At 54.0% G+C, this 24924-nt stretch overlaps 7 protein-coding genes across 7 annotated transcripts; 3 read left to right on the top strand and 4 right to left on the bottom strand.

The window, feature by feature from the left end:
- Positions 1 to 972: 972 nt before the first annotated feature.
- J4E93_002030 (uncharacterized protein) lies at positions 973 to 2219 on the top strand (the record flags this gene model as incomplete). The annotated part of the gene is made up of 2 exons (XM_049339978.1): positions 973 to 1311; positions 1362 to 2219. The coding sequence occupies 2 exons, from the start codon at positions 973 to 975 to the stop codon at positions 2217 to 2219; spliced, it is 1197 nt and encodes a 398-aa protein (XP_049202300.1).
- A 211-nt stretch (positions 2220 to 2430) lies between these two features.
- J4E93_002029 (uncharacterized protein) lies at positions 2431 to 6629 on the bottom strand (the record flags this gene model as incomplete). Its single annotated transcript, XM_049339977.1, has 7 exons — positions 2431 to 3891; positions 3940 to 4250; positions 4300 to 5058; positions 5602 to 5877; positions 5924 to 6440; positions 6488 to 6511; positions 6561 to 6629. 7 exons carry the CDS (start codon positions 6627 to 6629, stop codon positions 2431 to 2433), a joined length of 3417 nt encoding a protein of 1138 aa, XP_049202299.1.
- A 2230-nt stretch (positions 6630 to 8859) lies between these two features.
- On the bottom strand, positions 8860 to 9888 carry J4E93_002028 (uncharacterized protein; the record flags this gene model as incomplete). The annotated part of the gene is made up of 2 exons (XM_049339976.1): positions 8860 to 9540; positions 9625 to 9888. The coding sequence occupies 2 exons, from the start codon at positions 9886 to 9888 to the stop codon at positions 8860 to 8862; spliced, it is 945 nt and encodes a 314-aa protein (XP_049202298.1).
- Positions 9889 to 11196: 1308 nt separating this feature from the next.
- On the bottom strand, positions 11197 to 12967 carry J4E93_002027 (uncharacterized protein; the record flags this gene model as incomplete). Its single annotated transcript, XM_049339975.1, has 3 exons — positions 11197 to 12423; positions 12595 to 12854; positions 12943 to 12967. 3 exons carry the CDS (start codon positions 12965 to 12967, stop codon positions 11197 to 11199), a joined length of 1512 nt encoding a protein of 503 aa, XP_049202297.1.
- Positions 12968 to 14066: 1099 nt separating this feature from the next.
- SOH1 (suppressor of hpr1) lies at positions 14067 to 14523 on the top strand (the record flags this gene model as incomplete). The annotated part of the gene is made up of 3 exons (XM_049339974.1): positions 14067 to 14135; positions 14201 to 14334; positions 14385 to 14523. The coding sequence occupies 3 exons, from the start codon at positions 14067 to 14069 to the stop codon at positions 14521 to 14523; spliced, it is 342 nt and encodes a 113-aa protein (XP_049202296.1).
- A 693-nt stretch (positions 14524 to 15216) lies between these two features.
- J4E93_002025 (uncharacterized protein) lies at positions 15217 to 17678 on the top strand (the record flags this gene model as incomplete). The annotated part of the gene is made up of 5 exons (XM_049339973.1): positions 15217 to 15239; positions 15289 to 15400; positions 15451 to 15609; positions 15679 to 16175; positions 16223 to 17678. 5 exons carry the CDS (start codon positions 15217 to 15219, stop codon positions 17676 to 17678), a joined length of 2247 nt encoding a protein of 748 aa, XP_049202295.1.
- Positions 17679 to 19556: 1878 nt separating this feature from the next.
- On the bottom strand, positions 19557 to 22436 carry J4E93_002024 (uncharacterized protein; the record flags this gene model as incomplete). Its single annotated transcript, XM_049339972.1, has 1 exon — positions 19557 to 22436. The coding sequence occupies one exon, from the start codon at positions 22434 to 22436 to the stop codon at positions 19557 to 19559; it is 2880 nt and encodes a 959-aa protein (XP_049202294.1).
- Between the last annotated feature and the right edge of the window lie 2488 nt (positions 22437 to 24924).

The raw sequence follows: 24924 nt of genomic DNA, 5'->3' as shown, positions 1-24924 counted from the left end.
GATGCCTTAGCTGGGTAACGAACAGATCGTTGATAGATGATCAGATCGAGTGTCAAGGTACAAGTGAGTCTCTGGACTTGAACAGGTTAAGTTGTAGGGGCTTTGAGGTTTAAAAGTCGAGTGTATAAAGGGTTGGCTGTGCTGTTGAGTAGGTGTGGCTGAGCCATCATGGTGGAGCATTGGAGCCGCGTAGCCGTGCATTTGCTTCTGTTTTGATGACGTAAGGCAAGGAATGGAGACCCGTAGGCAAGTGCGGCCGGCATGCACGTAGGTTCGTGCACAGAAGCTGTGGCTGCATCTTATCGTGCTATCTTATCTGTGCAAGTGCCTCGGAACTTTGACGAACGCGTGGGTTCTCTAGCTAGAGACGCGCCGTACTAGAGTCGTGGTGGTCTACTCACTGCAAAGCGGCGGGACCATGGCTAAGAAGATGTCAATCAATCATCATCCACGTGTCCTTGTCGTGGATTACTTGTCGAGGTGACTCTGCAACAGCAACGGGGAAGTGCAGAGATGATGTCTTTCATGCCACGCGTTCTTCGAGGGCTTCAACAGGTGTCGTTCGACGCGTATTTCAATGCGAATGCGTAACAATGGTAGATAGAGGATAGAGGAACAGAATTGATCCAAGTCATGCCAACTTTGTGTTGTGCTAGTTCAGGCGCCATCCCGCCTTCTCGCCAAGCTGGACCCTGACATGCCACCCAATCGCGTCGCCTAGCGCTATTGATGCGACTTCCCCAACCGCGACGCGACTGCTCCCACACCATCACCCTCACTCCAATTCTGTCTTGATTTGTCTTTCCCAACCTTGAACACAACACAGAAAGACTCATTACTATTTTGTGGCTACGCTTCCGTCCCACGTCACAACAGCGCATCTACGCGCGTCATTCATCCCGTCTCAACGCGTCGCAATATCCCTCAAGTCGCAAAGACAACATGAGCGCCACAACACCGCAGAGGCCAAACATGGCCACTCAAAACACCCCCTCCAAGACACCCTCGCGACGCGTGCTTGGAGATCTTACCCCAAAGGCCATAAATACGCCCTCCACCCCTCATGGACCGTCTGAAGTCGGTCGAGCCCAAAGCCCGCTGAAGCAGGTTACTACGCACACCCCAACCAACCCTGTCGGCAAGGAAAACCTCATGACTCCCCAGACCAACTCAAACAGCAAGAAGAGGGGCATAGAAGAGGTTGATGGTGCCGAGGCCGTGAAGAGTGCGAAGATGCTTGCTCATGCCCGCAATGAGAGTCTTCCTACCGCCGGTGTGCGCCTAACCACCGATGCGGTGCAGAAGCATACTGTAGGCTACACGCGATACTGACGCGTCTTGACACCACTGACATATTGAAGGAGAACAACCCTATTGGCCTCGCAGATCCTGGATCTCCCACCGAGCGCGCCACACCAACACCCTCACCCGAACCAGAGCCGATGCAAGCCTCCCAGAAGAGCAATCAGTCCTTCTCCGACCTTCTCAACTACGAGCTGTGCGCCAGCCAGAAGAGCGAACATGGAGAACGTGTAGCTATGCCAGCGGCTGCCCCCGCACCAGCACCCGTGGAAGGAAAGAGGAAATCGCGTGCCGAACAGTTGCGCACGCGTCTCAAGTTTGGACTGTATAAGCTCAAGACGAATCAAGTCACCAAACGCGACGCGGATATCATTGGACCCTACGAAGCTCGCGCTTCTTACTCGTCGGACGCGCTCAACGCGTCGAGATCAACAGCCATGACGACCTCACGCGAATCTCTAGGCGATCCTCGCGTACCCAACATCACCATATCTGCTCCACGACGCGATCAAGGGCCTGTCTTCGTGAAGGCCAACCTAGATCCCTTCCATCCGATCTCCAAACTCGGTCCCGCACCCGTTCAGTTCGCCGTACCTCAAGGCAACATGCCCGCGTCATCGCGCATGGTGCCTGGCTACGCTTTTACGTCGTCACCACCCGGGCCTCAACTGCCCCACTCAGTAGCCCCCGATCAACTCTCGTCGCCTGTGCGACCCAGGAATTACTACCCGCCGCACTCTGACTCAAGAACACGCATGGGTGAGCACGATGCAGAGCGCATCAACGTGCAGGAAGAGAATCCGCACTACAGGCTTCAAAGAATGAAGCAACAACACTACAGTCTGGCTAGCAGTGTCGGCGGTGTTAAGAGCGACGCCGCAGAAGGCCTGCTACAACTCATGCAAGATACACGGTAGATACTCCGAGTACAAACATGGACGCATCATTACTCGTTGATCCGTGGTTTTTGAAATCGCCAGACTTTGGCCTAATCAATTCTTACGAAAGCATTATTCCCCGAACAGCATATTTTACCGTGATGTTTTTGATATGAGACTCCACGGGTTGAATGCTTACAAGTTAGGAACATGGCCAGATTCGTGACGATGGAAGAGTTGAATTTGGTGACTACAAAGTGCGAACGTTATCTTCGCTTTCGGCAACAGAGTCGTCAGATCGTGACTCCATCTCTCCGTCTACAGGTTGCTCTTCTGCCACATCCTTACCAGCTGCAGCGTTCCCTTCCGCCTCGGCATCGTCCTTCACATCAGGATACTCCCCAACGCGCTCGACAAGGTCGTTCGCCGGCTCAACGCTCTGTTCATCCACAGCTTGAGCTCGATCGCCTGACAGCGCCATTCTTTTCGCCTTCCGTTCACTGTTCATATCACGAGGGCGAACTAATCGAGACGGAGGAAGTGTCTGCTTACTCGCATCAGTGATCAAGTCTGCCATCTTGAAACACCTCTCCACGAAGGCTTTCATCGCACTTTCGTCGCGCAACTCTGTATCGCCATGGCCACTGTAATGCGCAGTGAGCGCGCTGCCCTTGGCACCGAGCTTGCCAGACTGTACAGTATTGTACGAAACAGCTACACCGAATAGGTCTCCAATCACCGGTTGCCGGAACTGGATACCAGAGAAGTGATACGTGACGGTACGCATGCCCTTTTCTTCACTCGGGAATCCGGGTATAGTCCACTTGGGGATCTGGATGCGGAGAGGTGGCGCAGTGAGGCGGCCACCGCTCTCAATGTTGTCTGTTACGGCATCAACCCATGCCTGTACATTCTCGTCATTGTATTCCCTGTTGTTGAAGCTGAGGTTTGCTCGGCGTTGAAATCGTACATCTACGGCCTTGTCTGGGAGCAAAACATCGTGGATACGATGATCGAAGCTCAGTGCGAGTTTGCGGAAAGTGGCTCTGGCACCACTGCGACCAGTACGCATTTGGATCCTGAGTTTGGGCAATATTTGTCCTGGCTCGTGCTCCAGGTCAGGTCTAAATTCGTAGTGCAAAGATGGTGCTTGCAAGCGCGAAACGACAGAATAGTTGGGCGACGTGAAGACACTATTCAGTCCTGGGAATGTTGACAGAAAAGGTGCCTTGGATGGATCAGAAAGAGCAGCTTCCACTACTCGGCTGGGGTCCACATCTTCGAGAGGGAATAGAGCCTGGCCAAATTCGGCGGAGACCTCGTATGTTGGGTTCGGTATCCAATTGCTCAACTCGTGTTTAGGCAATGGCACAGCAGAAGCGGGTCGCAGAATCGTCCCTAGAGTCCGGTTCACGAGACCGTGGAGTGTTGTTTTGGGGGCTTTTGCGGGTTTCGCAGCCTGAGCTTCGACAGTGTCAGGCTCAGTGAGCCGCATGATAGGCATTGACAGACGTCCCAGCTCTCGTTTGCGATACTTGTATTCGAAAGAATCGTGTTCGGTAAGAACCGGCGACAAGAACGCTGCACTCTCGGCACTTCCTAGTTTCTGAGTGTCGAAGGTACGCTCAGCTGCATCCTTGAAAGGCAAAAACCTGACCAGTGTCCTTTTTGCCTCTTCTATGGAGCTCACGTCGAAGCCTCTGATTACCAACTAAAAGAATTAGCTCGGTTTTGAACGATTTACAGAGATCGTGTATACCATAGACTTGCCGACTGCCTCAATACTCGTGCGAGTCAGAGCCGAGACGACATCAAAGTCTTTCTGTGTATAAAACAAAGTTACCAGATTGGACTTTGAATCCAACGCAACAGGACCATTTGCTAGCTGGCGTAAATAGTTGTTCAGGTTCATCCGCTTCAATTCAGTGTGTTGGAAGGCTTCCTCGATATCATTGGCAGCGTACTCTGCTGTCGTCTTATCGGATGTGATGCGGAGGGCGTTATCCGGTTTGTACATGTCGAGCCTCACTCGTCGGGTCCGTCGAATCTTGTCAAAAAGGGTGTCTTTGTCTGCAGGCATGTTAGCGAGATCCACGATTAAGGATGCTATAGTACGTACCACCAGCTTTAAGCAGCACCACCTGCCACGGTTGCAGAGAAAGCTCTAGCTCTCCGGGGGATTCAATTTCTTCCAAGAGTACGAGATTCCAAACATCCCTCATTATGCGATCAACAAGCAGCTGCTTGCTGACGTTCTTGCGGTAGCCCATGATCTTGACAATACGATCAACGCCAGGCAGGCGTTGAGTTATCGGCGTAGTACCTGGCTGCCATTCTGATCGCTCCACAGGTTGCTTCTGGTTTCCTAGTTGGTCCTTCCGTTTGATGCTGTCGATCACTCCCTGATTGACCTTCTCTTGCCGTATATTCTTTGCGACCGAGTAGAAGATTATCAATTGCTGTTGCGTGAAGCCTTTCATGAGCTTCTTTCTCAGCTTGACAAATGTAGTCTGCTTGACGTGATGCGGCTCATTGGGGTCGCCATCGTTGTTCGGTCGCAAGGTCTCGATTTGCTTGTATATTTCTTCGGGCGCGAGCGCTTTCCCTTCTTCTTCGAGGGAGGCAAGAATGTCTGGGACCTCGAGAGGTTCGGAGATTTCGATTACTTCGGCATCTTCGGAGGCTTCGGTGGTTGTGGTGGCTTCTCTTTGTGCTGGTTCCCCGACTTCCCTCAGGACCAAGATATCGGCATCGTCGCCCAATCGCTTGACGCCCAGATCTTGCGAAGTTTCTCGTAAGATCTTTTCTCCCTTCCTCTTCCTCAAGCGATTGATCGGCGTCACTTGTTTTGTGATCTTCAGAGGCGGTTGTTGCTCGTCTTCAGCATCACCGCGGCGGCGTGCAGACGCAGAAAACCTGGCTCGGGATGGTGGGCGAGGAAAAGCGGGCAGTCGCCGTCGGGCAATTTGCGCTTCACATCGGAGGCATACAAATGCACTCGAGGTCCGGGGCGCAAGCATGAAGGAGGACGAAGCGGGGAAAAAGTGCAATGAGGATGGCAGCGACGGGCTCGGAAAGTGCGATGCGTGCTCCAACTTTCGTGACCGCCCTAATTCTGCCATCGCGCTTTCACGTGTGAGGCGCGTCATAGTGCGACGCCCGCGAGCATTACTTCAGAGTTCGATATCAAGTGTAGGAATTTGCATTTCAGTGGCACCTTTTGAACTTCAAGTTGGACGACGCCAGCTGCAAAGATCTTCGCGCAGGTCAAACTCATCTACCTCATGGTGTGGACGATGTCGCTTGCGCGCCGCCTCTGCCTTCATCTGCGATGCCTGCTGCTCCAAACTTCCCCGGCCCCGCACGTTGGGCGAGTGATTCGATTTCATATCTCCAGGGCGCAGCGTCTCATGCGACTTACGATGAGCGCTGCTGCCGCCGCGCATGTGACCGTGCTCGCTCTCACTCACAGAGCTGCTGCTATCGCCTCCTGCGAATCGCAAGGGCTGAGCTCGTGGCTGCTGGGAGTATGGTTTCTCGCGGTCGCCCCATCCGTCTCCGCCAGCGAATATGTCTTCGATGCATTCGTCTGCTTTGAGCTCGCCGGGTTGTGCGGACCAGTATGCGGCGAGGGTGCGTCTGTACATGTCTTGGAGCTCGCCGGCTTCGCGGGATTTGCTCGTCAGGGAGGGCGCAGCTGTGGGCGTTAGCACGAACTCAGTGGATAGTTCAGAGTGTCCTACCTCCGTGGTCCTCGAGCTCGGCCTGCTCTCCCGCCATGATACCAGCGATGCCACTGAAGACCTGCGCCGTCTTCAAGGCAGGCGCAACAAAATTCTTGTCGCCTTCCGTCTGCTTCATGTATATTCCGACCTTGAGCGTGCTGTTGATCTTGCTGTCTTGCATGAGGTACCTCCTCGTGACGCCTGGTTCCTCGCCCGCGATGGTCGCCATCTCGCTCTGCTCCACGTACTCGGCCAGGTTGAGCTTGACAGTTCCTAACGTGATGCGCTCGCCTCTTCCTGAGCCTCGGCCGTATTCTTGCACAACCTCCAATTCGACATAACACTCCTGCAGCATGCCATTCTTGTCGACAGTGAGACGGACGGGGAGGGTGATGTCGTAATTGTAGGCGACTTTATGGTCTTTGACTTGGCAGCTATCTGTGCGGCCACGGTGCTCAGCGGCCGTCGAGTGGGAGAGGTGCCATTTTATGAATGAGGTGCCAGAAACGAGTGGTACATTGTTGAGATCGATTATCTGCTGTCGTCAGAGTGTGGTCGCATGTCTGTGTATGGATAGCTCACTCGTAGGTGTAGATCAAATTTTGGCTGCGCAAATGTCAGCCCGTGTAACTTTGGTGTACTGCCTCAGTCTTACTCGTCGGTTCTTGGGTACTGTGATTGTGAGTGTCTGAGTCGCGAATGCGACGGTGCGGCGCACGGCCATTGCTCACCAAACGCTTGCATGTTGAGAAGAGAAGAGTAGGAACAAGGCGATACGGGGAGGTGAAGGAGTCTGGGTCTCACTCGCGCTGAGCGTGTGACAGGGTTCTTTGTGACTGAGTAGCAGGAGCGATGCTCTGCGACTGCGAAGGTAACAATGGACCCTGACGTGCCTGGCTCCCCGAATGCCCCGAGCCCCAACTCCGCCCTCGCTCCTTCACCCACCACCTCGCTTCACTGCCATGGCCGCAGACGCAGATGCAGATGCCATCGCAGACTGCGTGCTCCGGGCCTTTGCTCAGCTACCTGAAAAGCGGAAGCCGAGACCCCGCCACGATGGCGCAAGGGAATGGGTACCCCTTGCCGGAATCGTCTTATCTAAAGGTAATCGCTCACTTGCTTCCGGAAGGAGCTATGGTTGCTTATGCTCATGACCTAGTCAAGGTGGCGCTCTATCATGCGTATCGTTAGGGTGAGCCATTTCCATCAGCCGACTCCGAGGCGTGTCTCTTCAACGGGCATCGTGTAGTCCAATAATTTACCGGACGTGACACCACGCATACACTTCAGACAGCAGGGGCAAAACGCCCCACTGGAAGCGACGCTCCTGGATTGCTCTGAACTTAGCATGCTCGAACATACTACGATGCGACCTGTGAATAACTCATGACATCAGCTGAACCTCTCTTAGAACTGGCATGAAATGTCTCCCCTCCAACAAATTACCCCTCGCACACGGCAACATCATCCACGACTGGCACGCCGAAGTCATAGCGATCCGAGCCTTCAACCGCTACCTTATAGACGAATGCATTCTCATCTCGACGCCGCCTTATCCAACATCCGAGTTTCTTCGACGGCTGTCACCTGACGAGCATTCCGAAAATATACATCAGCCATTCACTATCCGAGAAGATGTGTCCATCCACATGTACTGCTCTGAAGCTCCATGTGGAGATGCCAGTATGGAACTCACCATGGCTGCGCAGGACGATGCAACGCCCTGGACTAGTGCACCACCAACTCTGTCTACCGCATCTGACGCAGTTGACGAAGTAGAGACTTTGGCTCTTCGAGGTCGATCGAACTTCTCTCTTCTAGGCATTGTACGCGCGAAGCCTTCGCGACCTGACGCCCCGCCTACGCTGAGCAAATCTTGCACAGACAAATTGGCGGTCAAACAGGCTACCTCCTTGCTCTCATCTACATTATCCCTTTTGATCAATCCTCGGAATGCTTACTTGGAGACCTTGGTTCTACCAGACTCCCAATACGTACCTAAAGCATGCGGGCGGGCCTTTTCCTCCTCAGGTCGACTTAAGAGTCTAGACCCAAAGCATACCACAGAGTGGAAAGGCGGCTATCGTTTCCAACCGTTCAATATCCTTCCAACAACCCGCGAGTTCACGTGGTCGCGCCGCGCATTATCTACAGCTGAAAAAGCGGTTCCTAGTAATCTCTCCGCTGTGTGGACGCCAGGCTGGCAGGAGACATTGATCGGCGGTGTGCTGCAAGGTCGGAAACAACTAGACCCTAGGGGAGCAAGTAGGATATGTCGGAAGGGACTGTGGAGGGAAGCTCTTCGTTTAGCAGGGATACTGGGTGGAGCGGTGGTGGCGACTGAGGCGCTTCGCATGAAGACGTATGCGGACCTGAAAAAGTCTGAAGGGCTGGAAGAGAGAATCGAAGTCAAAGATGACATACGGAAAGCACTTAAGGGATGGGTAAGAAACACTGGTGACGACCACTTCTCCCTAGAAGCCTCTGCATCAGCATCCTAGATTCATATCTTGATATTGAAACACTTCAAATATCTTTGATACCATCTTTGCTCTCACGAAAAGTACCCCACGCACCAGTCCTTCCTCCCCAGCGATCACTCACTATCTCCAGCACGCTCACCATCTCAACACCTCGCTTCATCCCTTTCCCTCCAGAATCACTGTAGTACACTTTCGCATCCATCTTCCGTCTTGGTAGCCGACTCACTAACACCTCCATATCCATGTACCGTCCTAGTAAATGAACCAGATTGGGTATAACATCGTTACTCGTAAAGATGGAAGGTGGAAGAGGGGGCTCTCGCCGCTGTTGCGGAGGCAGAGGGCCTAGCTGATTTTGTGGTGCAGGGCGTTTTGGCGAGGAAGCGCGTGGAGGAACGGCTGGGTTCACGAGGAGTGTGTGGAGTGTGTGGGCTTGTGTTAGGTTTGAGAGATTTGTGAGAAAGGTGGCTGCTAACGCGTTTGCTGGGACTGGTCAGTCAGTGTTGGGGCTGGGGTGTAATAGTGGATACCTTGAATATGGTCTTTCTTCAACAAAGGGTTGAGGACTTGAGCGAGGTTATCGATCAGGACGATCTTGATAGGTCCCGGTTCAGTCTCTGCATCCATGTCTTCTGATGCTTCGATCCGGGTTGGCTCTGGGTCCTGTACAGGCTGCGCGGCTGTGGTGTCGGTAACGTCTGAATCGAATAACATCTCCTCGTCGTCTTCTTCGTCTTCGCTATCCGCAACATAAGTTCGCTTCACTGGCACCTTCTTGACGGGCGGCTCCTGCGCAGGCTCCTCAATGGGTAACGTCGCTTTCTTCTCTTCAGTACTTGAAGCACGTTCAGCATCCTTCTTCTTTTCGATCCCATCCCGGATTTCACCAATGGCCTCTCTTACACCCACGAAATCGAAAACACGCATAATCTTGACGCGGTCAAGTACCTTTGCTGCCAGATCCTCGGTCGGAGTTTCAGGCCCGTGATTTAGTGAGGAACGTAAGGACGTTTGGACATTTGGTCGTCGTGACAGTTGAGCGACAATCATAGTGTAAAGTTGTAGCACATCAAAGTTGCCTGTAGTATCGACAACGGCAGCCGTTGAGTTCTCATATTGAAGAAGAGAGATCGCAAGCAGCGTAGAGCAGACCTGAAATTGTTAACCTATAGCCCGTTGATCTTTGGACTTCTTCGCAATATATCGTTGTTTGACATCCACAATTGGGATACTCACCTCACTCCCACCCGCCCCAGCTTCTCCACTGACTCCCACAACTCTGCTGCTCTTTATCCCACCACCGAAAGCATCGTCCAAGCTTTTGACTCCAGTTTGCAGTAAGTTTCTTGCAACACCATCTTTGTGCTGAAGATCGACGTTGCATACGCTCTCCAGCAGCTCATCAAGGTCTTGGTCGCCAATCAACTGGGATGCGAGCAATGGTTCTGCGGGTCTTGCCGATATGCTTAACTCATCGAGACTTAGTCGAGCGGCAGCCATATCGCCATTTGGTGTATGATGGTGAGGCACGGTACTATGAGTGTAATGGTACAGGCTTGTCGGAACTGCATTCGGAAAGAGAAGCGCTAGCGCGAGATTGAATGGAGGAAGGTGCAACCTTTGTTGAAAACGTACAAATCTACTGTTCATTCAGGGCAAACATCGACGGACAACGAGAACGATGTGGCTACCAGAATCACGTGCACAGAGCAATCTCTTCGACATTGCTGAATACTAGACGCATCGCTGTCTCGATGCGCCAGGTCGTGGACGCAGTAAAGCAACACCCGCACTTCCATCCTTCACATACTCCTACTAATGATGCATCCACGTCATGTACTAGCTCTACAAAATCCAGAGCCTCTGTATGCACTTCAAGCTGAACCCAAACCTGAGGCATCAATCAACGCCTATCAGCCCGCAGACCCGTGTTGCAGCTAAACCTCATCCCCAGCAACGCACCACCCAATCGCCTAGCCTCCACTAGGCAAATATCTCGCCGAAACGTGGCACCGAAGATCTTACTGGAGAAATACGGTTGGTGGTGGCTTGCGATCCAAACTTCCGCGACGCGCCGCCGATCTTAGTGCTGGCGTCGTGGCGTGCGGCTGAGAGCATTGATGTCGGCGATAATTCCTCAGGTCATGTGCCAGGAGGCAAGGGCAGCTGCGGCGTCTAGGTCCGCTCCTCACGGATTGGGCAGTAAGCTCGGGTGGGGGTTGCTTGGGCGAGAGGAACGCGTCAAGGACGATCCTAGCGAGTGCCAGGAACAGTCGGATGCCCCTGAACATCGAGCGGGTCTAGATGGCGATCAACGGAGGCAAATAAACGGCATCATATCTCTGGTAATTCCAATGTGGTATCTTAATGTTTGCAAATTTTGATTCCTAGCTACAGATTCTACGCCTCGCATCCCCAAACTATCGCAAACTTGATGTGTTGTAAGAGCTATACAAAGTAGCCCAGTTTCTGCGCATTGAAAGAAAAAAAGTGACTCGATCGGAAAAATTGAAACTGGTGATTGAAGGAGGGCATCCTTTCTTTATCTTGTTGAAGCGTGCCTGAGTTCTGTTACACATGAGTGGTATCCAGACCTCGTGCTTTCAAGCCCCAACGACTCCAGCGCCAGACGGAAGGAAAGTGTATGTCCCGAAGGGAGGTGTGTGACGATAGGAGAAATAAGCTGGCTGCAGTCGTCGCCGTGGCGCGATGTACATCGTGTCTTTTATGTCCTTCGAGATGGACTTGAGCCGCTCAGAGGGAAGATGGGTGAAGTGGTCGAATCATTTCGACCATGCCTGTGAGTTCTCAAGCGGGACGTCGACGTCCGCCCTTGAGGGACTTGACGCGGTTGAGGAACCCACCGCTGGGCTTAGCCTCGCCTGTGGGAGATCCTACGCTATCGGTGGTGATGGATCGTTGCAGCGCAGCGCCCCGAGGTGGTGAAGGTCCGCCCTCGTTAGTCTTGATGGCTGCGCCCTTGGCGTCGTAGGCCTTGTCGTAGTCGTCGCTAAAGAATGGGTTCTGCTCTGTGGCCTTGGTCTGCGAGATGGCTCCGGCGCTGTAGGGACCGCTTGGGCTGGTGGCAGCTCCGTAACGTGCATCGGGCGAAGTGATGCGTGGGCCGTCACCGTAACGACGGGGCTGAGAGATACCGCGGAATCGCTGGGCAATGGACTTCTTGCGACCGAGACCGCCATCAGCTAGTTGCTTCTGCCTCTGAGCATCGGACTCTTCTTGGATTGCTTTGCGGGAAGCCGGGGCGCCCTCGAGGAAGGTGGATGTTCCAAGACCATGGGTCTGCTCGCCGTGTACAATGTCTTCTCGGCCTTTTGCGCTGAACTCTGCGGCCAATGGGGCTGGCTTCTTCCACTCGGTCTCGGCACCAGCAAAGTCGGTGAAGCCCTCGGCACCCCTGCCATGGATCCTGTCCAGATCGATCTTCGTGTTCAACGGTCCAGAACCACCCAGAGTGTTGTTGGCTGAACCGACGGGGAAGGCATGCATGGGTGCGCGCTGGTCCTTCTTACGGTTGCGGTGGGGCTGCACAGCGTCGTACGGTCCATCGTGGTGGATCATGCTAGGTCCGTAAATGCCAGTCACGTCGAGTTTGTCGATGAGATCAAGACCTTGCGGCCTGCGGACTTTCTTGCCGCCAGACTTGCTGTCCTTGCCGTCTCGAGCACGCTCTTCGCGCTCCTTGCGGCGCTCCCTGCGCCTGCGCTCTTCACGCGGGTCGAGCGAGCCTCGGTCGATGATGGAGGATTCGGAGTTGCGTCGGGGGCGGCGGTTCTCGCGGCGTTCGGGGCTGTTGAGCTGGGGAGGACGCGACGAGCTGGGAGGTCCACGTGGTCGAGAGCCTCCGCGAGAAGCTTCCCGCATGCGCTGTCTCTCTTCTTCGGAACGCGAAGGACGGTGGCCTGCACGGGGATCGGTACCGCTGCGGGCAGGGGCAGGTCGTGGCGGGGGAGCTCGCTTCTTATCGGTGTCGTCAATGGTGAGGTTGGCCTGGGTGAGGGCGGGATAGTCAGCAAACTGCATCACAAAGCGCCTGAAGCGATCCATGTTGATGGCTCAATGGCGGTGGTGTAGCTGGCGACTGCACCGCATTTTACTACGGCGTGCAGCGTGCGCGGCTTGCACGACGTGACGGCGCTGGCAGCCGTCACGGCACGGGCGATTGGCCTGCAAGGGGGGAGAACGTACAAAGAGCTCTTCGGCGGCAAAGCCAAAGTTTGATTTCTTGGGAGAGTCCTTCATGGTGGCCGACATGTCAACGAGGTCTCTGGATGCCTCCTTGTTAAACTCGGCCTCGAAGGTAGATATAAAGGGATTGCGCGACATTGGTCTGCTGCCCGAGCTCGAGCGGTTGGCACTGGCGGGCGAGGGGAAGCCGGGAGAGGCAGCGCGGCGGAAGGGGTTGTTGGAGGAGAGGTTGAGCTGCAGGCCTGGCGAGGGTCGCCTTTCTGTAGATAAGCAATATGATCAGCGGCGCGTCCTATTTCGTCACAGCCCAAGTCTCGGTGAAACAGGCAAATTCAGGAGCAGCCTTACCTGGCATTGACGGCTCTGCAAACATGATGCCGTCTGCTGCTCACAACCCTGCTGGGCGGCCCAATCAAACACTGGCGCCGCGGGAGACGACAGGCGTGCTTTGTGCAACAGCTGGCTGGTGACGCACGGCGGGCAATCCTGTTCCTGCGCGCCTCGCCTACGGCAGAAGCAGCAATAGGGGCGCGGTTTTTGCTAAGACTGGCGGTACCGATGCTGCTGTGTTTCGCGCTGAGGATAGACGGGCCCCGTTGGCGGGCAGGCGACAGGCGGGCGGGGCGCGTGTTTGATGGGCTGGTGTTTGAGGCCCGTTAGTAGTCTATGCAACGCCTATGGAATACAGGACAGCAATGCGCGGGGGCTGGGCGTGGGTGGGTGGTGAGAGGTGAGAGTAAAGCAAAAGCAGGTGATGGCAACGGCAATGGCAGTGATTAATGCACAGGAGGCAGGAGGCGGGAGCAGAGGGAGTAGTAGGCCGTCGAGAGCAAGCGCGGCCTAGCTAGGCTTTTAGAGGGCGCTGGGCTGGGCCTCGTGTTTACCGCAACCGCAAAACCGTGGGTGCGTGGTTCCGTGGCGCCGTCTGTCTGTGATTCGAGCGCCCGATCACGAGCTTCCCAGACGGAAAAGACTGTCTAGACGGCAACTCAGGGTGCCAATCCGCTACGCTGTGGGGTCAAGGCCCGAGCTGCACGTGCACCGCAGCGCAGGGGATACTGGACCTCGATGTGCATCGTTGCCATCGCTTTTGGCTGTGCTGGACGCCCTCTGTTTGTGTCGGCCGCCTGCAGAGTGCGCACGCAGAGCATGATACACGTCTGGTAGAGGCCGCCTCAACGAATCCCAAAACACCACCTCTCCCTGGCCATCACCCACTGTTGCCATCACCATCAGCTACACTCCACCGTCGACGACAAGCTCATCAACCCTGCCGTCCTTGCACCTGTTTGTGCAAGTGCGTGATCCTTAGCCCGCCTCATATACCCAACTGGATTAGCTGCCGACTCTACACAACCTGGCAATTGCGGGGAAGACCCTGAACTGCTTTTCTTCAGCCTCAGCGTGACCTGCAAGCGCCGCTCCCATCGCGACTCTGCACCGTCAGCTGTCAAACGTCTGCGACTCCAGCCATGGCTCACGAGACGGCGCAACCTGTCCCGGGCGTGGGAGGCTACTCGCGCTTTGAGCTCGAGCTCGAGGTCCGCAATTCCCCTATACTGCGTCGTCATTAGCCCCTGTTTGACCTTCATTAACACGCGCCTAGTTTGTCCAGTGCCTTGCCAATCCCGTCTATCTCAACTACCTGGCCCAGCAAAAGACGCTCGACAAGCCCGAATTTGTCGCATACCTCGGCTACCTGCAGTACTTCAAAGACCCAAAGTACACCAGATTCTTGCAGTATGTTCGCCGCCCCTCACACCGCCTGCTTACTGACCCCGTCGGCGCAGTCACCCCGGCCCCACGCTGCGTGCACTGGAATTGCTGCAGCAGGAGCGCTTCCGCCAGGATATTCTAGCCCCAGGTCTCATGGACAGGCTCGTCATTGAGGGCCAGCGGAACGCCGTGCCCCCAGCAAAGAAAGTGTGAGCCGTGCCGAGCCAAAACATTGTCGATCATCGCGAGTCCGCTTGGTTGCTGCCAAGCAACTCCGTCGATGCCGATATCCAGCTGAGAACAACGCGCCCAGTTTGGTTCAATAGGCCAGAGCTCCTTCTCGTTCCTGTTCCATCCTTCGTACGAGTAGTCTACGCCACACGGCGTATGCGGCTTCCCGCGCCGCCATTGGCAATCAGCCGAAGATGCTACATCGTAAACTAAATCGTTCTCTTATCCACATACGATCCCGTTCTTAGCGAACGTAGCGTGCGATGCATTTAGGAAATCTAGAAACTTACCACGAACGAAGCTATTGAAAGTGTTAGACGCTATCGTCCGATGCTACACTGTACCGTTATCGTATCCGTATCATGATTTTACTGTGACGTCGTGATCTATTCTCGTTTCCTCTGGCAACCGACCAAACTCGCAGCAGACCCTGACACTGACCTTAGACGTGGCCTAGCAACACGTTTGCAAGCAGCACCCTAGCTGACGCGCTTGCGACATGCCATCCGAGTTTCCCATGATTGCAACCGATGTTGGAAATGGTGTCTCATGTGCCACGTGACGTCGTCGGCTCGAGTTGCCCCGCCGCGCGCTATTGCATCACGGCGCCGAGCTACCAACAGGGTGCTTGGGTTGCCGACACAGTACTCACACCCCTCTTTGTAATATTTCACCATGCGCTCCGTATCTGAAGCTGAGTGCGTCATGCCTGCCCTTGCCCATGGTCCCAATTCTGACATCGCATAGAAAGCACTGGCGGCAGCTCGACGACTTCCACTCCCTGACTGACCTCAAGATCCACGTATCGGCGCACAAGGAACCCCAGATCACCGCAGGACTCCGCTCCGTCTGCTGGAAGGTGCGGTCCGACCTACCCCTCTTCCCCTCCAGCGCTCATAGTAAGGCTAGATCTTTCTCGTCTTCAAGACGCTTGACCGTTCGTCATGGCCTACCCATCTCAGCCATGCGCGCAAGACATACGAGTCTCTGCGATCGCACTACCTCCGCGCCATACATAACCCCGACGAATTCGAGTCTTCCGTAGACCCATTGAGCGAGCTCTCAGAGGTGTGTGCACCCACGGCGGCCGCCGCCATCGATACCTGCCGCTTATTGACAAGTACTAAGCGTTAAAAGTCACCATGGGTAGCCCTCCGCGCCGACGAAGAACTTCGCGCCGAGATATTCCAGGATATCGAACGATGTATGCCCGACAATGTATACTTCCGCCAGCCCGCGACGCAGACGATGATGTTGGACATACTGTTCGTGTGGTGCAAGATGCATCCTGACATAGGATATCGCCAAGGCATGCACGAGATACTTGCGCCGCTGCTGTGGGTTGTGGAAAGAGATGCCATAGACGTGGCCGGCCAGCAGACTGGCGCAATGGACCACACTCTGGCCGAGATGCTCGACTCCGGGTACATTGAGCACGACACACATATGCTTTTCTCCATCATCATGCAGACAGCCAAGTCTTTCTACGCGCCGGCCGAGACTGGATCCATAACCAAAGACACACCAATGCTTGCGCGAAGTTCCAGGATCTTTGAGGGCAGTCTCCCAAAGGTGGACCCAGAACTCTATACTCATCTCGTCAAGCTTGAGATTGTGCCCCAGATTTTCCTCCTGTAAGTCACTGTGCGTACTTGAGCCAGCCTTCCCTAACGTGCACTAGACGCTGGATACGCCTTCTCTTCGGACGAGAGTTCTCACTCGACGCCGTCTTCGACGTGTGGGACGCCCTGTTCGCCATAGACTCCACGCTAGAGCTTGTCGATATGATCTCATTAGCCATGTTGCTGCGCATACGGTGGGAGTTGATGGCAGCTGATACAAATGAAGCCTTTGCACTTCTCCTGCGATACCCTGAACCCGCTGCACCGCCATACACATTCATCAAAGACGCGCTATATCTCCGTGATCACCTTACTCCACTCGGCGGGGCAGAGATTATCACACGATATGGTAAGCAGGCGCCTACTACTGAGCCTGTATCAATACCACCTGTCCGCGAACCATCACCATCTCCGTCATTCGTCTCGAGTCGAACACGACACAGCATCGGATCGCCAAGAAGCTTTGTGACTCAGCAGGGCGCTGGTTTCGAGGCCTTGATACAGGGTGCGGCGAAGAATGTACTGGATCGCGGATCGCAGTGGGGTGTGGGGAAGGCTCTGCGAGATGCAGTAGGTGAGGTAAGGAAGAATGTTGAGGCTTATCAGTCTGGAGCAACCTCTGGCCAATCGACACCGCGTTCTGGAGGGAGGGAGTTCCGGAAGCCTGGTCAACTAGGCACCTCTAGTGCCAATGGACGGCCAAGTCTGGAAAGGGTACACTCAGTGAACACATTCAAGAAGATGGAAGAGCTGGATCGCAGGAATAAAAGTCTCGCTAAAATGTTGGAAGTTGCCGTCGGTGACCTGTGGGAGTATCACAGAGAGCGCGACGAAGCACAAAAGGCGAAAGGTGACGAGAAAAGTAAAGAAGCTATGGAGGCACTCAGCCTTGCCATCGCGAAAGTGCAATTCGTGCAAGTCTATCTTGAAGACTCTTCTCTACCGCTTCCCATCGACGAAGCAACGGAACAGGCATCTACTGCACAGGCTGCGATCAGCTTATCTTCTCCGCCTCCTCAATCCCCGGTATCGCCGAAACAGGCACCGGTCGTACCACCCATCTCTTTGAGTACGACATCTCAGTCGAACACCCCGTCGACAACAGCTTCTAAAAACCCTTCTCCTATTGTTTCCCGTCCAACCTCACCACCCGCGCGTACATTGTCACCTCCGTCAAAGCTTGCCTCAACCCTCTCCCCACCGTCGCGACCACATCTTACATCCTCAAATTTCTCTTGGATGCTTGGTGAAGATTCAGCGTCTTCCAACTTCGCCTCTGGTGCCGCCCATTCCACTTTCTCATCTGATGAGAAGAGGCGCATGAAGGGCAAAGGCTTCTTATTCGGAGACGATACGGATGATGAGGGTAGCATCAAGGACGGGAAGAAAGGGAACTCTAACAGCAAAGGTGGAACGAAGAACGGCAAGAACGGCAAAGGAAAGCATTCGGCTGAAAGCGAAGTAGAAGAGGAGGTGATCGATCTTGCCAATATGGGGAAAAGAGGGGTGATCTGAACATCGACAAAGGTCTCAGTCTGTCTGCTACAGTCGTGTGGGCAGACCTCAAGGCTGCGTAAGAGCTTCAGTCACCAATGATCAGACTGGCTGCTTACGTTGGATCCTCACAGTACGGCTATCCCATCATTGCAGATCTCCGGTAAACCAAATACCAAACTCAGCATCCGCGCCGGGACAAGAGCTATATTTCGAAAGCGACAACAGCGTAACGACACTCCTCTGCTTATGACCCTCCTACGTCACATTCATACATCCCTGGGTGTCTACCGCGTGTTCGCATCCGGTGGCACACGCGCCCGTCACGCCCCACCCGGCAACTCACACACTAGCTCCCCACGTAACTTGCTCAAATGAGGTTACGTGCTGCGCCAATACCTCATGCAACCGCTCGAGTCGCCACCACAGTCACTACCAACAGCACTTTCTTCCCATGATTCGCCAAGTAACATGCCGGCCCCGCCTAAATAGCGAACTTGGAAAAGAGCCCGACCCGTAGCGCAAGATCTATTGGTAAGTGCGGCTATCGGTGTCGCATCTTACCCTTCCGGAAATGGTATGTCACCGAACCTTGGAAGTCAGGGACATAAAAGGCGTGCCCCGCTTCTGCCCCTCCACCTGCTTCCTCTCCCACCAGCAAACGATCAAAGTAACAGAACGACACCACTCTTTCAACTACACAACCAACACTTTCAACCTCTCCAAACAATCATCATCATGAAGGGCGGCTGCGGAAACTCTGGATGCACTTGCGCCGACTGCGGCTGCGCTCCCGGAGCTTGCAACTGCAACTGTACGTCACTTTCCCCTCTCCTCAGCCAGCCCATGTGGCGCATCTGCCGTATATCCCGTACTAACAGACAATAGAAACTCATCCTTTCTACCACCAGCACCATCGACATGTGGCACGGCAATCTTCGATTCGACACCTGTCCTTAACACGTAACGATTTCATATCCACATACGACAAGCGACTGAAACGCCATCGACCCACACCATCATTTGAACAACACAATACATGGACTGGAATATGGGATGCAGAATTGAATAGCAAATAAATACAAATGGCTTAGGCACACCAACTTGGGCCATGTGTGCGTGCGTGTACATTGTGATCAAGTGCTTGACATGCAAGCCATCCTGCTTAGTGTCTTCCATTACCCACTGATCAGACGTACTCACCTGGATGAGCCAACGCACGAACCGCCTCACGCGTCTAAACACCAACAAGCTTACGCCTTGCTGCCCTTTGCATCCTTCAATCTTTTCTACCCTACAATTTCCTGACCCTCGCTGTCTTTCCGCGCACGAGACACGGATGCCGCCAAGATGAGAGAGTTTGAGTGCATTCTTGTGCATAACTGCGCCCCACTGTTTGCTGCCAACGTACGCAATATAGAGAAATATCCATGTGGAAAGGTTGCTGAAGTTTCGTAAAGAAGCTTCGTACGGGAGAGTAGCAGCGATATACTTTGAGTTCGACAAGCAGAGCAAGGAAGTATGCATAGTCAATCGTGCTGTATTCTGTTGAGTCGTTGGTATATGTCGTAACACGCTTTCATGTTCATGAGTCTAGAAGAAGGACTTAGTGCAGCTCTGCGGCATGGTCATAGATTTCGCCTGTATGGTCATCGAGATACCTTGCAGTACTCTGTATACTGGTATCTCAAATGTACCTTGTCATAAATTCCAAAGGGAAGAAAAGCTCAAGAATGTCATGTATATATTTCCTACTATTTAAACAACTTAACACAAAAGTTCTGGGGTATCGATACAAAAACTGAAGGTAATTCAACACCGGCTAAGCAGAAAGTCATGGGAAACGCCGTCTGAACGTACACATGCGTCTGAGCTGGGCAACGAGTACATAATCTGTGCCTAACAGAAACTCAGCTCGTCTTGACTGTCATCATCGCTGTCTGCTACTATGCTTTGGCGTGACTTCATCCACTGCGTGCGTGGTTGTAATGACTGGCGAACGCTTGTTCGTTTACGGAGTGGGAGACGAGGTCGAGCGGGTGTCCTACCGAGCTCGTCGCGTTCAGATGTGTCGTCGTCGTCGTCGTCGTGAACGGCAAGAACGGTCGGAAGCGAATGACGTGTGCGAGTGCGCTCCGATGAGCGAGTGTTTGTTTGGACAGTCTTGGTGCGCACACTCTTCATCGACACTGACGAATCCTCCGAATCATCCTGCGAGGCACTGGACGCTTCTGTGTCACTGTCGCTGACCTCAAGCGCTGGCTCCGCATAGACGGGTCTTCTGAGATTGCGCAGTCCGCTTTCAAGTGATGTTCTGGAACGTTGGGTGCGCAGTCGAGCAGCAGATGCATGGGACTCCTGTTTCGGACGCCGAGATCGCCTGGGACCGACGTGCTTTTCTTCAGGAAGCTCAGAGTAGTACCTGAATGGTGGAGTACCTGGAGGTGTTATATGCATTCGCTTCATGGATATGATGACCTTTGGCGATGGTGCGCGAGCCCGTTTTCCGAGTGAAGATGTGGTAACCCGCGGTCTCTTCTTGATGGGCGACGATTGTGGTATTTGATTGTCGTCATAGTCGAGAGCGGTGACTTCCCACACAGGTGTGTCTGGTATGCCATTTGGAAGTCCATCCTCAATATCAGATGCTTCTGTCTTCTCGTCTTCAGACTGTGCTGGGGTTGGCAAGAGTTCCAATGCTCGAACTGGCTCTTTTGTCTGGCGCTTGACATTCTGCTTTGCAAATGGTGTGCAAGTGACCCATTCACCAATGCCCTCCTCCCATCTGAAGCCGCCACCAACGGTAGGCGACTCATTCTTCTGTGGTGATTGCATGATGACTAGTCGGCCTTGTGTGTGCATCATCTTCTCGATGTTGCGCACATAAGCCATGTGTTCAGCATCGCCAGTGCCATGAGCAAAGTCCCTGGCTGATTCTAGTGCGAGCCGCTTCAGTGTCCATAGCTTGTGGGGTAGTCTACAACCAGAGCTCGATGTCAGCGCTGTGACGAGTCGCTGTAGTTGATCAAAACCGTCGTCTCTCCAAATCCGCCCTGTCCCACGCGCAGTTGACGAGACTAATGATGGGATAGTTGCAAATATCGATGCGAGGTTGGCAATATTTGATGAATATTGGCTAGTTACCCAATTGACGAGTCCAATGGAGGTGGAGGAATCAAGTGATGTTTTCCCCGGGTTCTCAGGGCCTCCAAGATGCACCAGGTACGATGCAAAGATGACCCAGATAGCGCGCTGAGCCATGAGCTGAACATCATCCGACTCTGGTCCAAGAAGCTTCAGCTCATCCCTGATGTCTTCACGGGCAGACAAAGCGATGACAACCGTATCTAACGCCGATGCGACTCTCCGCACGATCTCTTTCCCTGCAGAATCGTCGCGATTGTTGTTGACCAAAGCAATGCTGCACAAGACTGTGAGTAGACTCGAGAAGGTAGTGTCCAGTGCGCGTCGAAGCTCCTCTCGAGACGACGGAACAAATCGTCTCGACACAGAGCCAGTAACTTCATCTTCTAACAGTCGTGCATCTGGCAATCCCATACTTGCAAGGGTGACCGTTTCGAAAAACCGGGAAGCACTTGTAAGCGTCCGACGGTCGTTCTCCGTGATCGTTCGAACGAGTCGGTCCCAAACCGGACGCATGGAGTCGGTCGCAAGCCACTCAAGAGGCAGAAGCTCGAACGCGACCATATGTTCCAGCAGATCGTAGAGCAAGCGATAACGTCCTGTGTGATGGACAAAGCTCTTCACCGAATACAAGTAGGGCGACTTTTGAGGGTCGAACAGGTCCGCTCGTGTGTTGATGGGTATAGACACAGACTCCAGGAGCGGCGCATATGCTAGTAGCAACCTCTCAGCTTCGTCCCAAGCGGAAGAGTTCAAACAATGTGTAACGAGAACCAGCACGTTGTCCAAACCAAGTACCTCATCTGTTACAGCATCGCACACCAATGTCGTAGCATGCGCTCTGACAACGCATTTAAAAGGCCGCCAACCCTGGCCATGTTCTTGCTCGAACACTGTCTCGAGATGTTCGTAGATCTCATTCGCAATGTCCCTCTCCTCCTCCCCGTCTTCTTCCAGCTTGTCCAGTTTGGCGAAATGCTCTTCGAGTTCGATGTAGGCCGGGAGCCTTCGCAAGCAAGCACCCATGAGCGACCTCGTGCCCTTCCATCTGGCTTCACCGCCCGTTGTAGTCGATTGTAGGATGTTCGCGTAGGCTTCGGATAGCCCCTGGGTGAGCTTGCGGATCTCGCCAGGTACATGTGTGTCAGGCGGATTCATTGGAGCCAGAAGGGGGCCCTTGATCTTGGAATATTTGCGCAGCGGCGAAATCGGTATCTGTGGGCTGCTGTGCAACTGTCCGCCCATCCTCGATATTAGAGGCGTGAAGGCGATCTCGCCCGGCCGAGAGACATTGTCTCTGCCCGTTCCAGAACCATTTCTCTGCAACGCCGGCGCTCTTCCTCGACCACGGCCACCATATGTTGTCTTCTTGCCCGGCCCTGTCTTCGCGCCTGGCCGCCAGTCTGGATCTCTAGCCTTCTCGAAGCCTCGGGGCTTGTTCGCGGGGCGGGTGAAGTTGGTCGTCTTCTGTGGAGAGCCTTTGATCGCAAAAGCAGAGGAGGGATTGCGCGACTCGGCGCTGACGGTACGTGGTCGCTCAAGCTCTTTGCGCAGCTTCGCGAGTTTGGACGAGAGTGGGCGCAGCAGGCGGTTGCATCGTGAGGTCGTCCATGGCAGCGTGTCGTCGGTTGACATCACAGTAAATATGTCGTCTAATGCATATAGAAGCAATACTCGTAGGTAAATAATCGTGATACGCTATGCCAATGCTATGTTGTCGTGTCGATGTTTGTTTGTTTGACCAACATCGGCAGTCGGCGTTAAGGGTCCAGACGCGCTCCTGTCTCCGCGTCCAACACTGCTTTCACTCACGCAGTACTCATTTCGCACACATATTCAACAGCCCTGCAACTGATAGTCTCTTCAATGCGACTGCGCACTGTGCACTCAGATGGAAACTCGTAGTAAGACGGGTGTTGAGACTCAATGTGTGTGCGCTCACTGTGTCCCATCGATGCGCACACCTAGTGAGCAAGCCTTGCAAAGTGGCGACCGTGGATTACAGGTGCTTATCATAGTACAATTCGTTGTACAGCTGGCTGGGAGCTATCTGATTTCACAATGAGTGGAGGTAGCCACTCGTGCAGTTCCGATGAGCAAAACCATGATGGAAGATGTGCTTTGTCTCCAAGCCTTGGGGCTGCGTAGAAGACATGTCTCCCGCATGTAGGTTGTCCTTCGTCGGGACGTGAGGCATCCGAGCTTCATTCTCCTGACTGTATGCTAATCACCGGTCGGAAGATGCTACTTATATCTTCGTGTCATCCTGTTGGATCCCCGGGGCCTTATATAGAGGCCTAGGAATGCAGCACGCGCCGGAAAGGGATGTGCAGTCAGACTCGCGTTTTGAGACAGCTGGCCCCCGACGCGATAAGCCTGCCCCTACAACGTGGCAGACGCTTCTGTCTCTGTGAAAACCACACCAGACGCTCGCTGGAGCCACACCTGCTCACACCCGCATAAGCGTTATCCGAGTATTCTAGCGGCAATGTTTGCTTCTGACGTCGAAGAATGCGGCGCGGTTCCTGTCAGTCAGATTCGCGTGCTCGTCGATCCAGGAACCGATCCGCATCGGAAGGATTTCGTGCATACCAAGGCAGGTCATCCTACTGGCCGGTAAGCGAAATGGTGAGCAGCGAGCAAAACGAATGCGGAAATTAAGAACTGCGCATTGAGTCTTAGGGGTGGTCATAACACTGCTCAACATCGCGTTAGCAGTGGTAAGAAATAACTCATCAAGCTGGTTGCTGGGCTGTGCTCGTTCATCAACGACTGGCTGATCGCGATGAGGGGTGCGGAAGTCCAAACACACAGCGCCTGCTCCGAATCGCGTGACTATCGATAGCTGCGAACGTTTACGCTAGGTCCACCTCAGCGCTTGCGTAGTCGTGTCGCATGTCAGACGCTGCGAGGTGATTGTAACGTTGGGAAGTGTTTGCCTTTCAGTGAAGGAAGATGAAAGGTGCCTGTCCTTGAAACGCAGTCCTGGGGATCGTTGACGACGTTTCGACACCGTGGGGCCTAGATGGACCTCGTCATCTGTTTGAAACAACGGCAATCTGAGAGTTTCTCAGCGGTCGCCGTGACAAGCCTGGGTCTGCCTGGCGGTGACAGCGGCGAGAGTGAACGTTGAGCTGTCACATGTGATCCGTCCCGCGACTCGAGCGGAGTGTGGATGCACGTCTGTCTTTGACTCGTATTTTACAGCGGCTGTACTATCAAACGCAAAGGAATTTCTTTTGCCATCTTGGGTGCTGTACGAAGACGTACGACGGGTACAGGCTAAAGTGTTAAGACGAACGTACGTAGGTCCCAGCCGTTCGTGTTGAGGACTCTGGACGCATTGTGGCGTCGTCGGTGAATTTGCCGTGGAGCATAGCAGCCGCTCTAAGATGGGGGCGTTGAGCATGCGTAATTTGTAGAAGTAGTTGACAGTAAGTTGCGATAACAGCTGATATGACTGGTGCTACCGCATGCGCACTTATCTCAACAGCCAGGTGGTACACGGCGGTGATTGTGTGAAGGATCTAGAATTGCGGCCGTAGCACGAACAGTCCCAGCACTTGTGGATCGTGGTGCTGCCCCAAACCATGTGGAGAAACAATTACATTCCCGAACCCGAGCTCGCGTCAAATTGCCTGCGAATCTAGAGTCCTTCAGCATGTGTAGGGTTGCTGAGACAGGGCGGCCCGATATGGGGTGACAGCTCCCAAGGACTGGGCTACCGGGCAGAGGTCAAAACAGACGGTTGGAGCCTCCACAAGACGGGACAAATGAAACAACCAGTCATGCATTGCATGGGACGCCACGGCATGATGCCAGCGGGCATGAATTGTTTGAGGTGATGCTCACTCAAGCGCCCCGGTGAGCCTCGGTTCCAGTGGTAGTCAGCGGGCGATTCTGCATGCTGGCTGACCGCAGTGTATTTACTCGGTATGTACTTGGTATGATACTGAGACGGAGGCCGATCATGGCACAGTCTCCACTGGAATGGATAAAGTCAGGGCACTTGATAGAACTACAGTATTGGCGAGCCAGCGGGGAGGTGTGCCGCGCGACGAAGTGGGCCAAGACGAGGCGTTGCGGAGTTGGTCTTCGTCGTCGCGGACAGATGATGAAGGGC

The sequence above is a fragment of the Alternaria ventricosa genome, assembly GCF_023758065.1.
Source record: "Alternaria ventricosa strain BMP 2768 chromosome Unknown scaffold_3, whole genome shotgun sequence".
Taxonomy (NCBI): domain Eukaryota; kingdom Fungi; phylum Ascomycota; class Dothideomycetes; order Pleosporales; family Pleosporaceae; genus Alternaria; species Alternaria ventricosa.
The sequence above is the reverse complement of the archived record's forward strand: the minus strand, read 5'-3'. Positions and strand labels throughout refer to the sequence as shown.